This window comes from Trachurus japonicus, chromosome 6 (assembly GCF_045865225.1).
Source record: "Trachurus japonicus isolate A0001 chromosome 6, Traja_1.0".
NCBI lineage: Eukaryota > Metazoa > Chordata > Actinopteri > Carangiformes > Carangidae > Trachurus > Trachurus japonicus.
The window spans coordinates 37,897,658-37,910,924 of record NC_140912.1 but is presented as its reverse complement, the minus strand read 5'-3'; the positions used below and the strand labels follow the sequence as shown (position 1 = coordinate 37,910,924).

General features: G+C 43.1%; 1 protein-coding gene across 1 annotated transcript in view; it reads left to right on the top strand.

Moving 5' to 3' along the window:
* Positions 1–13,267, top strand: part of LOC146986657 (transcription initiation factor TFIID subunit 4-like) — a 28,163-nt gene that overhangs the window by 3,676 nt on the left and 11,220 nt on the right. The window contains exons 2-10 of the mRNA XM_085780320.1: positions 1,128–1,482; positions 3,960–4,126; positions 5,398–5,475; positions 6,917–7,075; positions 8,238–8,360; positions 8,445–8,534; positions 9,992–10,216; positions 11,004–11,076; positions 12,016–12,121. Of these exons, the coding sequence (XP_085636446.1) occupies positions 1,128–1,482; positions 3,960–4,126; positions 5,398–5,475; positions 6,917–7,075; positions 8,238–8,360; positions 8,445–8,534; positions 9,992–10,216; positions 11,004–11,076; positions 12,016–12,121 (1,376 nt within the window). The remainder of the gene's footprint in view (positions 1–1,127; positions 1,483–3,959; positions 4,127–5,397; positions 5,476–6,916; positions 7,076–8,237; positions 8,361–8,444; positions 8,535–9,991; positions 10,217–11,003; positions 11,077–12,015; positions 12,122–13,267) is intronic.

Here is a 13,267-nt window from a genome sequence, read left to right as displayed (position 1 = left end):
GGAGACGGTGCTGATCATGGGATCATCCCTCTGTTCCCCGCTGTGTCCAGACCGGGGATGTGTATGTGACAGGGGAACATATGTTCGTCTCCATCACACAGTGGACGGACAGCGGCTGCTACATCTGTCCTGCCACATGCCATCACACTGTATAGGACGAATCTCCTTGTTGTTTACAACTACTTCCTGGTAGAAAACCAGCATGAGAACAATAGTGACGGATGAGAGTTTCACTATATTTATCTAATTTTTCATGTCACTATATCACCGTTTAGACTAATCTGATGTTTGTAAAGTTTATAAAACCAATGATTGGACAAACATTACTATTTACGTGTGCACATTTTTGTAATTAGTCATGGTTATCATAGATTAGCAAGGCTAACGGTTAGCTAGCTGTTTAACTTTAATAACTCAGTGACTCAATAAACGCTCCATGAAAAAATATTTTCTCCAGCGGATATCTGAGTTCCAACATGACTGAGCTAACTGGAGTAGTTTCATGTCGTGTCCCACAACGGGAGGGTTTTAACAGCTGACGTCCTGGTGTTAGCTTAGCTACCGCTGTTAGCTTAGCTACCGTTAGCTTAGCTGCTGCTGTTAGCTTAGCTACCGCCGTTAGCTTAGCTACTGTTAGCTGTCCCTGTCAGCTGAGCCACTGATGCTTTCTAGACACTGTGATTCCCCCAAACTGAATAAATACAACACATATCAACACAAAACACACACACAGAAATAGTAATGTTTCTTCAATCATTTCAGATTTGTCTAAACGGTGATAGGGCGTGAAAAATATGATATATAGCTAAACTCTGGTTCGTTACTATTGATCTCATTCAAATTATGTGCTGGTTTTCTACCCGGAAGTAGAATGTAAACAACAAGGAGATTCGGTCTATTGCTATTTGCTATTTTATTATGTATAGTTTGTTCTTTATATTCTTATCCTATATGTTGTTATTGTCACTGTGTAATGCTGCTATCTATCTATCTATCTATCTATCTATCTATCTATCTATCTATCTATCTATCTATCTATCTATCTATCTATCTATCTATCTATCTATCTATCTATCTATCTATCTATCTATCTATCTATCTATCCATCTATCCATCCATCCCTCCAGGTCCTGAACCATAGCAACCCTCTGATGCACACCAAGGTGCTTTCTGGGAACTCCGTCATCCTGACCAGCACGCCGCCGCCGGCCGCCGTGGCCCAGGCCCCGCCCCTCACCGTCACCACGGCCGTCGCCACGGGGACGGTGACGCTGGCGGCCGCCGGCGGGGGGGTGAAGCCCACCATCAACGGCGTGGCTCAGCCCACGGTGGCGGTGGTGCGGCCGCCGGGCACCGTGGCCATGGCGACGAGGCCGGGGCTGGTGGCCGCCCCCCGGGCCGCGGCCCCCCCGATGCCCCTCGCCGTGCGGCCGCAGCAGCAGACGACCATCCAGCTGCCGCCCGGCTTCACCATGCCGCCAGGTCAGCACCGCTACCCACAATCCTTAGAGAGCGTGTGAACTAGTGATGTCATACCATGGCGGTGGAAGGCAAAACTAAAAGCAGAACTATGCACCATGTTTGCTAAGCCCTGCTAACATTGGGCTAGTGCTAACACGGAGCTAATGCTAACACGGCGCTAACGCGGAGCTAACACATGATGTATTACATTATCTTATAAAAGATCCACGGTGTGTGTGTGTGTGTGTGTGTGTGTTAGCATTAGCTCCGTGTTAGCATTAGCTCCGTGTTAGCATTAGCTCCGTGTTAGCCACAAGCCAAACTTCATCAGTAGGCTACAAACATTTCATGTTTCAGGGTATCCGCGGGGTCTTAAAAAGTCTAAAAAAGTCTAAAATTTGAAAATCTAAATTTTAGGCTTTAAAATGTCTTAAATTTGTTGAATTATTGTGTTCAAGTCTTAAATAATTTTAGACAGGTCTTAAATTTTCTTATGCCCAGGCGAGCATTTTTAAATAAAAAGATGTACTGTATTTTCCGGACTATAAGTCGCGTTTTTTTTCTAGTTTGGCTGGCCATGCGACCTATATTCAGAAGCGACTTATATATTTTTAAAAAAACCCTACGCTATGACCACAAGAGGGAAGCACGGCTTTTATTTCTAAATCCCTCCTTATTCAGTGGCTCATCTTCATCTTCCTCATGTGCTGTTCTCCTCTCTGCGCTGTCTGACCTGTCTCCGTTGCGCCGTAGCGCTTCACTCCGTCAATTCAGAGTGAAGCTATTTTCACAGCGTGTTCTGCGGTCAGTCTTCGGTCTCTGCTCCGGTCCCGACCGGGCTCCGGACACGGAGCAGAGACCCAGGTCCGACTGGGCTCCGGACACGGAGCAGAGACCCAGGTCCGACTGGGCTCCGGACACGGAGCAGAGACCCAGGTCCGACTGGGCTCCGGACACGGAGCAGAGAGCCAGGTCCGACAGTGCAGGGCTGTCCCTCTCTGAAGCAGAGGAGAGGTCGGCTTCACTCCCGTCCGTCTTCACAGAGTCCACAAAGAGTTTCTGATCACAGGGTTTCCAGCGCTGCCGCCTAAACTAACGTGTTAAAAAAAAAAAAGGAGCGATATTCACCACCGCCACCGCCCCCAGTGAATGCCAGTGAATTAAATAAATAATGTGTTACATAAACATTTTTAATTTCACTCCCCAATTTCTTTTTGTGCCCCCAAATAGTTTACTTTAGATGCTCCTGCGACACTTCATTGTGCTTTATTGAATGTATTTTCAACTACAAACAAGCCTAACACGCAACTTATATATTGCAATCAATTTCTAGTTTTGTGACTCCGCATTTCTTTTGTACGTTTTTTATTTGTCATGATAGGTCTTAAATTTCATCCATAATGGTCTTAAAAAGGTCTTAAAAAGTCTTAAATTTGAGCTGGTGTAACCTGCAGAGACCCTGTGTTTCCATGGTTTCCTCCGACTTTCCGAACTCAAACCAATCACGATTCATGACATGCATGACGTCATCTGCGTTCTTTTCTCGTACTGCGATAGTTCTATCCATTGACGAGATTTGTGACACCGAGACAGACGACTGATCTTGCAAGTGCGGTTTTCTAGGATCAGAGCTTTCTGTTCTTGTCCCAGATGAACCTATCGATCAGTGAGATGATCAATAGACCAGTTGATCGGCTGTGAGTGTGACCGACCAATCAGAAGTCGTTTCCCGTCACTCAAGAGTTTGCTGGACTCACAGTCACACCATCACTGTTGCTATGACGAAGCATGAGGTCATAGACTCTGTGACATCACTAGTTGCGTTTCCATCCACCTTTTTTTATTCGCATTTTCAAAAATTGCGAATAAATACTTGAATGGAAACGCCGGAAATTCGAAAAAAGGCAGTAAATGCGCATAAAAGTTTTTACGCTTTGGGGGGGTGGATTTGATAGATAGAAGGAAAATGCGACTTTTTGTTATGGAAACAGATTATGTGAATTGTATATGTTATGTAACGTTTTCCACCGCTCCATTTGTTGATGTTTCACCGGCTTCGTTGTCAACAGATGCACATGGAGGAGAGGAGCGGAACCAGAACAGACTGTCACAGTTCTACTGTCTTTCTGTGTGAATATCTCATGTTACAACATGAAAACCTGCAGCTTAGATTCAAGTGCGGCCTAGATATGTATTTTCTTTTAACATTTAGCTGGTGCGGATTATATACAGGTGCGTCTATAGTCCGGAAAATACGTAAATTGTCCATGATGTTGAGTGTCAACTGTTGTCATGGATACATTCACGCTCTCTTATGACGTAATCTCACGGCGCACCACTCCTCCTCTCCCAATAATCGCAAAACAATAACGAATGAAAACGGGCATAAATTTGCATTTGCTTTTTGCGCATTTTTACAAAATCTGCTGGTAAATTCGATCCATTTGGATGGAAACCCAGCTACTGTGACATCACGATGCTGCTGTGTGCGTCCTCAGGCATGGTTCTGGTCCGGACGGAGACGGGCCAGCTGGTCATGGTCCCTCAGCAGGTTCTGGCCCAGGCTCAGGCCAAGACGCAGCAGGCCCAGGCGGTGGCCAACATCGCCCAGAGGCCGGCCACGCCCACGGCCGGCGCCACCATCCGGGTCACCACCGCCACCACGGTACGTCTGCTTCTCATCATCATAACTCCCTCCCTCCCCCTCTACAGAGACTCTCCATGTTGGAGTGGTGTCTGAGTGTTTAGTGATTATTAATGTTCACTATTGTGACTCACCGTGAAATGTAGTGAACATCCGATGGTCACTGACTGAAGCAAGATATCCCATCATGCATTGCGGTCACAGATCGTGGTCGGTCGTCATTGATCTGGAACGTTACGCGATGTAATACGTAATTAACTGTGTGACGGAGTCGTGTCTGAACGTGTTTTTCATTTGACCAGTGAGTTACTGTCCACCTTTTTCCAAACGTCAAAACGTGGTTTTGCTCTTCCGGTGGAATTTTATGTTACGTTTCCATGGTTTCGGTAGTCGCGGTAAATGCATGGATTTTTTTATTTTTTTTCAATGAAAATGTGTAAAACACATGGATCATCACAGCAGCTTTTAACAGTGGATATCACACAGACTGACATCCGTGTTAAAAGCCAGCGTTAATAGATCCATGTGTTTACCGCAACTATGACAACGACTGAAAACCATGGAAACGGAAACGTACAATTCCACCGGAAGAGCAAAACCGGCTTCTGGTTTTGACGTTCGGAATAAGGTGGATATAGTCACTATAATGACTTCACTTTACCTTTACCTTTACCTTTAGTAACGCTGCGTTCGAGACGAGTGGGATCTTTCCCAGTTAAAGAAGTTCTTTACGTAGCTGAGACATTAAAACTATTTAAAAAATAAAGTTTTAATGTATTTTGGCATTTAAATACATTTGAATTGATGTTTCCCGGTGACGGTGACGTGGTTCTCCGACACGATGCGGCGTTCAAATGCACTTCTAAGTCGGAGGTCGTAAAGCTCTGAGTTCCGACTGGTCTTGAACGCAGCGTTGATTCACTATGAAACTCAGGTGTGATGTCATCAGTCGTTATTGTGATGTCATCAGTCGTTACTGTGATGTCATCAGTCGTTACTATGATAGATAGATAGATGGATGGATAGATAGATAGATAGATAGATAGATAGATAGATAGATAGATAGATAGATAGATAGATAGATAGATAGATAGAGAATACTTTATTCATCCCTAGCAGGGAAATTCAAGTTAGTCCAGTAGCTCACACAACAATGACGCAAAAAAGATGAACACGTGAAACATTTTAACAAGTGTTGTATAAAACGACTGCAGCAGGAACAAATGACCTCTTATGATGTCATCAGTCGTTACTGTGATGTCATCAGTCGTTACTGTGATGTCATCCCTCAGGCCCCGGGGACTCAGACCGTGCGTCTGGCCGCCCCCGCCCCCGCCAGGATGGTGCAGTCCCCCGCCGCCACTGTCCAGGTAAGACTCACCTGTCCCTGTCACAGCTTGTTGTTTGTTTCCATGACGATGGTGTAATTATTAGGGCCGGGACTTTAACGCATTAATTACGATTAATTAATTACACAAAAATTAATGCGTTAAAAAAAATTAACACATTTTAATCGCACTTATTAAAAATGTATTTTATTAAGTTTTTTTTCCTTTTTTTTTTCTATTTTTTTTCTCACGTGTGTCTACGTGCGGTGCGCCCGCACGTGAGAGAGGCGGCAGTTTGAGAGGCTGACTGGCAGAGATGAGAGCTGGTAAAACACTAGCATGGTTATTTAAACACCATCTCTGATCTCTGCCTGCACATAGACACACAGACACGGGCGCACGCTAAATGCGATATATCGCGCTAATTGCTCAGCTGCAGCGCTACATCTATGACCTGTCACTGTCACAGGTGCAGCTCATCTCATTATGACAGGACTTCACCCTCAGAGCTCTGTCTTCAGACTGTCCTGACTGTCCCTGAACATCACACAGGGACAACATGGAGCTGCTGGGTGATTGGTTACTGAGTTTTATTAATGTTTACATCAGGCTGAGTTCAACAAATCAGTTTATGCTACTGTGATTTAAGTAGCCTAGTTAAATACTACAGTAATCATCATAGTGTATTGGAAGGAAAGACCATTTAATCTGTATGTATCAAATATCCATTAATGAATTAATGGATAATTTTGCATCCCTAGTCTGTTGGTCTTGGTTAAGTATCACCTTGAATGCTTAAGCTTATGTATTCAGTCATTCAATGGTACTAAAATCCATGTGAAAAAAAAATCTTCTCAATGTTCTCAGGTCAAAATTATGCGATTAAAATGCGATTAATTGCGATTAATTAATTACAACGCCTCTAATTAATTCGATTAATTTTTTTAATCGAGTCCCAGCCCTAGTAATTATATGTAATTGTAATTATATGTTTTTTCTCAATTACTGTAATCATGTCAGTCACAGCTACATAGATATATATTATCTTATAATTCAACGAATCATGTTAATCGCAACTGTATAGATTATATATTTTTTTTTACAATTCAATGAATCATGTTAATTCCAGCTATATAGATTATATATAGAATCATGTCCAACCCTGTAACTATGTAGTTTTCCTGTTATCTACTGGTCCTTTATGTCTTTTTAATGTTAATTTGTTGTATTGTTTTGGGGACTACGGATGTAATTTAACACATGTGCTAAATCTGGTGTATTTACTGTGGGTACTCTAGTACTCACTGTTCATTAATATGCACTGTACCGACTAGATAAAGTAAAGTAAAGTAAAGTGAAGTAAAGTAAAGTAAAGTAAAGTAAAGTGAAGTGAAGTAAAGTAAAGTAAAGTAAAGTAAAGTGAAGTGAAGTGAAGTAAAGTAGGCGATGCTTTGTAACGCTGTGATGTCATCATGTCTCCCAGAAGGCCATCACCGTGGCGCCCGGCGGCACGGCGGTGTCGGTGAAGATGACGACGCCTCAGAAGGTTCCCACGGTGATCACGGCGGGCGGGACGCCGGTCGCCGCCGCCGCCAAGCCGGTCGGCTCCGCCCCCATGGCCAGCGCCTCCCCCGTCGCCACGGTAACGCCCCCCGCCAACCTAGGATTAAAGAAACGTCACGTTAGAGCAACAGTCTAGTGGATCAAACTTCATCATCATGTCGTGGTTCGGCTTTTTGTCGTGTTTTTTCTTTTTTTTTTTTTTATTTTACCAGTTTTTTCTAGAATTAAAAAAAATCTCTATATTATACCACTTTTCCCCAAAATTTTCAAGAGTACCCGTATGCAGGGACATGGGCGCCGCCATTAGCCCAGATCCATACCGGAAGTCACGACCGGAAGTTGCTCTTCTTCGTGTGTATCATTTCTATGTAGATAAAAAAAATAACTCAGTAACTCAATGGTCCATAATAAAATATTGTTTTCCAGCGGATATCTTAGTTACAACATGATTGAGCTATAAAATATTTTTTTGCATGGATCGTTTATTAAGTTATTGAGTTATTTAAAAAACGCTGCTAACGGCTAACAGCTAGCGCCGAACGGCTAGCGGCTAACGGCTAGGTTGGGTTTAGGCAATGAAGAAAGGAGTTGGTTAAGTTTAGTAAAAAGAGCAGGTAGAGGCTAGACAGGCCAGAGAGAGACGAAGAAGAGCAACTTCCGGTCGTGACTTCCGGTGTGGATCAGCTGGGCTAATGGCGGCGCCCATGTCCCTGCACACAGGTCCCTCTCAAAAGTTTTACCACTTTTTTTTTTAGAATTTATAAGACTTTTTTTTTTAGAAAATTTACCACTTTTTCATGACATTTAAAAAAAAATTCTTCGAGACATTTTACCATTTTTTTCTTGACATTTTTTTTTATTTGAGAAATTGTATCACTTTTTTCTAGAATGTTTAATTTTCTTTCATTTTTTTTACCAATTTTTTCTAGAATAAAAAAAAAAATCTCTAAATTTTACCACTTTTCCCCAAAATTTTTTTTTAGAATTTATACTTTTTTTGGCGAAATTTTACCACGACAGTGTCAGTGATGTGACTGTCTGACGGACAGAGAGCATTTATGCCCCGGCTGCGCTCTGTCCGTCAGACATGACCTCATTTTATTTTTTATTACAGTATTGGGTTACCCGGGTAACACCAGGTTAGGATACTCGGTGCCCCTCCCTCCCTGTCTGATACCCCCCCCCTCCCTGTCTGTAACGTGTGATTCCCCCCCCCCTCCCTGTCTGTCGTGTCTCCACAGGAAATGCAGGAGAACGTGAAGAAGTGTAAGAACTTCCTGGCGACGCTCATCAAGCTGGCGTCGCACAACTCGCCCTCGCCGGATACCTCCAAGAACGTGAAGGCGCTGGTCCAGGACCTGCTGGTGAGGCCACGCCCACCTGGGGGGGTCGGGGGGGGGGGGGGGTCACTGTGTGTAACTGTGTGTAACTGTGTGTGTGTGTGTCAGGACGCTAAGATCGAGCCGGAGGAGTTCACCACTCGGCTGCAGGCGGAGCTCAAGTCGTCTCCACAGCCCTACCTCATCCCCTTCCTCAAGGTAGCTGCTGCACACACGTAACTTTATTTAAACGTTCCAATCACAGTCAGAACAACGACCATGGACAATACAAACAGTCTGGCATCAAGAAGATAATAAACAAATACAGTATGAGACAGAAAGTGGATGAAGTGCGTAAGTCATTACATTACATAAGTAACATAAACATAATAATACAATAAATGAAATTAAATAAAAAGAAGGAAGAAAAGGGCAAGAGATATTACATTTCTCCAAATATTTCTTTGATTATGTTAACCCTCTATGGTACTACTTTTTGGCCTGTCACATCTCCACAATTCATCTCATTTAATGCTGTAATACTTTAAAAAAGAGAGGAGACCTTAGAGAACCAATAACAATGCTTTAATTTATCACATGACTTTCAAGAAGCCACTGAAACCCTTTTTACAGACTTTTTCAAAGGAAACAGGTTTGCCATTTTGCTCCACTAAAACGGTCTGAAAACATACAGTAACTTCCTGGCCCTTTTTCATCTGGAAAATAATATATTTACACTAATAGATTAGTAAAGTTTAATTTTTGATAGTTCCATGCAATTTATGTACTGGGAACGTGTTAAAATGCAACGTACCATTATAGAAAATTGCAGCGTTGCCTTGAGGCGACAGTGGACCATTATGGAATCAATATTGCATTATGAGACTATGGTAGTGTGTGTTTAGGTGTAAATATAATGTTCAGAAACATATCATTCATCATCATTTAGTTTTTTATCCTTAATAAATGTGATTTTGGATGCAGTAAAGTAAACATCAGGCTATTATGATGATGATGAGGAAGATGAGGATGAGGCCAGTGAAGGTGAAAGTCTACAGAGACTGGTCGGTGTTTCTAATACAGTAGATGACGAACCGTAATGGTACAATGTTGCCTACAGGCAAAACATCCCAAAAATGTCTTTAGATTATGTTTATTTAGTCTATTTTGAGACATAAAAACACTCCAAACATTTTTTTCCCCACTGGCATCATAATGCGTACCATAGAGGGTTAACAGTGTGTATACATTTTTTATTATCAATTCTTTTAATACATTCAAAGTAGTTCTTGAAATCAATTTCAAAAACAGGGAAGAAAGGTCGACCTTTGGAAAACTTGGTTTCATGTGGCCTAGATGTGGAATTTTGGAATTAGAATAGTCAAATTAATTAAGTGTTGCATTTTCCTATCTTTATTATTATAGTATAACAGTATATCTTTAGCTTCAAATTAATTAGTATGTTGGAATGTGATGTGTAAGCTTCAATTTTTTTTCCAAAAAATCTGGGAAAAATTAGATAAAAAAAAAAAGGTGCCTAATCGTTTCCACTTGGGCATTACAAAATACACAATTAGCATCAATATTGACTATTTTTATCACATGACAACGGTGACATCATCATCATCATCATCCTGTGACATCACTTCCTGTGACATCACTTCCTGTCTCCTCAGAAAAGCCTCCCGGCGCTGCGTCAGTCGCTGCTCAGCAGTCAACAGTCTCTGATGACGGTGCCCCCCCCCGCCGCCGGCCCCTCGGCCCCGCACCCCGCCCCCGCCGCCGTCGCCGCGGCAACCGCCCCCGTCGCCACGGCAACCGCCATCAGGCCCCGCCTCCCCATCAGCCCGGCCGCCGGCGCCGTCAGGCTCAACACGCCGCTCGCCAACACCACCGCTCTGGTAGGACGACGGGCGAGGATTTTAAACTGTTTTTTGAGACATTTTACCAGTTTTTTTCTAGAATTTATAAAACTTTTTTTTTTTTTTGAAATTCTACCACATTTTCATGACATTTAAAAAAAAAATTCTTCGAGACATTTTACCAGTTTTTTTCTTGACATTCTTTTTAATTTGAGTAATTGTATCACTTTTTTCTAGAATGTTTAATTTAATTTTATTTTATTTTAATTTTATTTTTAAATTTTACCACTTTTCCCCAAAATTTTTACCACTTTTTTTTTTTGGTGAAATTTTACCACTTATTTCTTGACATTTTTAAACGTTTATTTGAAAAATTGTATCACTGTGACATCACGGCGTGACCCCCAGGGGTCCTAAAGGGTTCAAGGGGCCCCCAACTTTTTCTTGAAATTTTACAACTTTTTTCTAGAATTTGTAAACTTTTTTTTTTAATTCTACCACTTTTTTCATGACAAAAAAAAAAAGGTCTTTGAGACATTTTACCAGTTTTTTCTTTACATTTTTTAACTTTTTTTTTAATTTGAGAAATTGTATCACTTTTTTCTAGAATGTTTAATTTTCTTTTCTTTTTTTTTTTCTTTTTTTAAATTTTACCAATTTTTTCTTTTCCCCAGAATTTTTACCACTTTGTAAGACTTTTTTTTTGAGAAATTTTACCGCTTATTTCTTGACATTTTTAAACGTTTATTTGAAAAATGGTATCACGGTGACATCACGGTGACATCACGGTGACATCACGGCGTGGAGCTAACCTCTCTCTCCTCAGGTGGGCCGAGCCGGCGGCGTCCAGACGGTCCAGACCAGACCGGTCGTCATCAGCCAGACCATCAGACCTCAAGGTCAGTCTGGCCCCGCCCCCTTTCACATGGCCCCGCCCCCTTTAGGCATCAGGCCCCGCCCCCTTTCACATGGCCCCGCCCCCTTTAGGCATCTGGCCCCGCCCCCTCTGGCCCCGCCCCTCTCACCTCTGGCCCCGCCCCCTCTGGCCCCGCCCCCTCTCGCCTCTGGCCCCGCCCCTTTCACCTATAGCCCCGCCCCCTCTGGCCCCGCCCCTTTCACCTATGGCCCCGCCCCCTTTCATCTATAGCCCCGCCCCCTTTTGGCCTCTGGCCCCGCCCCCTCTGACCAGTCAGGTCATGTGACCCTGTGTGTGTGTGTGTGTGTGTGTGTGTGTGTGTGTGTGTTTTAATGTGTGTGTGTGTGTGTGTGTGTGTGTGTTTTAATGTGTGTGTGTGTGTGTGTGTGTGTTTTAATGTGTGTGTGTGTGTGTGTGTGTGTGTTAATGTGTGTGTGTGTGTGTGTGTGTGTGTGTGTGTTTTAATGTGTGTGTGTGTGTGTGTGTGTGTTTTAATGTGTGTGTGTGTGTTTTAATGTGTGTGTGTGTGTGTGTGTGTGTGTGTGTGTGTGTGTGTGTGTGTGTTTTAATGTGTGTGTGTGTGTGTGTGTGTGTGTGTGTGTTTTAATGTGTGTGTGTGTGTGTGTGTGTGTTTTAATGTGTGTGTGTGTGTGTGTGTGTGTGTGTGTGTTTTAATGTGTGTGTGTGTTTTAATGTGTGTGTGTGTGTGTGTGTGTGTGTGTGTGTTAATGTGTGTGTGTGTGTGTGTGTGTGTTTTAATGTGTGTGTGTGTGTGTGTGTGTGTGTGTGTTAATGTGTGTGTGTGTGTGTGTGTGTTTTAATGTGTGTGTGTGTGTGTGTGTGTGTGTGTGTTTTAATGTGTTAATGTGTTAATGTGTGTGTGTGTTAATGTGTGTGTGTGTTAATGTGTGTGTGTCCTCAGGCCTCGTCAGGGGACCGACCGCCATCGTGGGGAAGAGTCTGGTCAACCTGGCGGCGCAGTCGGCCAATCAGAAGAAGCTGAGCGACCCGGGGGGCGGGACCTTCAGGTGAGGGGGCGGGGCCACAGCTCTCACACACACACACACACACACACACACACACACACACATTAAAACACACACACACACACACACACACACACACACACACACAGTAAGAACAGGAAGAAAGAAGGAAGGGAAAAGGGAAGGAAAGAAAGATGGAGGGAGGGAACAGAACAGGTCAACTGGATCAAAAGGGGAAGGAAGAAGAAGTAAGGGCGAAGGGAAGGAAGGAAGGAAGGAAGGGAAAAAGGAAGGAAAGATAGAAGGAGGGAAGGAACAGATTGGGTCAAAAAGGAAGGAAGAAGTAAGGATGAAGGGAAGGAAGGAAGGGAAAAAGGATTGTGGAAAGAAGGAGGGAAAAAATGAAGGAAAGAAAGATGGAGGAAGGGAACAGATTCATTCAAGGAAAGAAGAAGGAAGGAAGAAGGGAGGAAAGAAGGAAGGGAAGGAAAGAAAGATGGAGGGATAGGGAACAGATCAGGTCAATTGGATCAAAAGAGGAAGGAAGAAGGAAGGAAGGAAAGATAGAAGGAGGGAAGGAATAGATTGGGTCAAAAAGGAAGGAAGAAGTAAGGATGAAGGGAAGGAAGGAAGGGAAAAAGGATTGTGGAAAGAAGGAGGGAAAAAAGGAAGGAAAGAAAGATGGAGGAAGGGAACAGATTCATTCAAGGAAGGAAGAAGGGAGGAAGGAAGGAAGGGGGAAAGGAGCTGTTTAATGGAGGTAGAGATGAAACATGAGGTAGATGTCCTGCTCTGGGTCCTCTGGTCAGAGCGTTGCCCCTAGCAACGGGCTGTTACACCTAGCAACCGGCTGCAGGACTGACTGCTGTGTTGTTGTTGTTGTTGTTCCTGTGCTGACCAGTAGGTGGTGCTGTTGTTGTGTTTTTGTTCTGCTCAGTCTCCATGTTCAACTGTGAACTGGGATGTTTTAGTGGAGCTGCAGTTCACTCAGCAGCCACCGGGGGCAGCAGCCTCCATGTGTGTGTGTGTGTGTCAGACTGATTATCAGCTGGAAAATCTGTTAGGATGTAATAATATCGATTGATTGATCGATTTTTCTTTATTTCGAACATATAAAAAAAGAAAAAAACATATCAAATCAATAACAGGAGTTATAAGGTCCCAATATTCAAATCTATAAACGTTGTG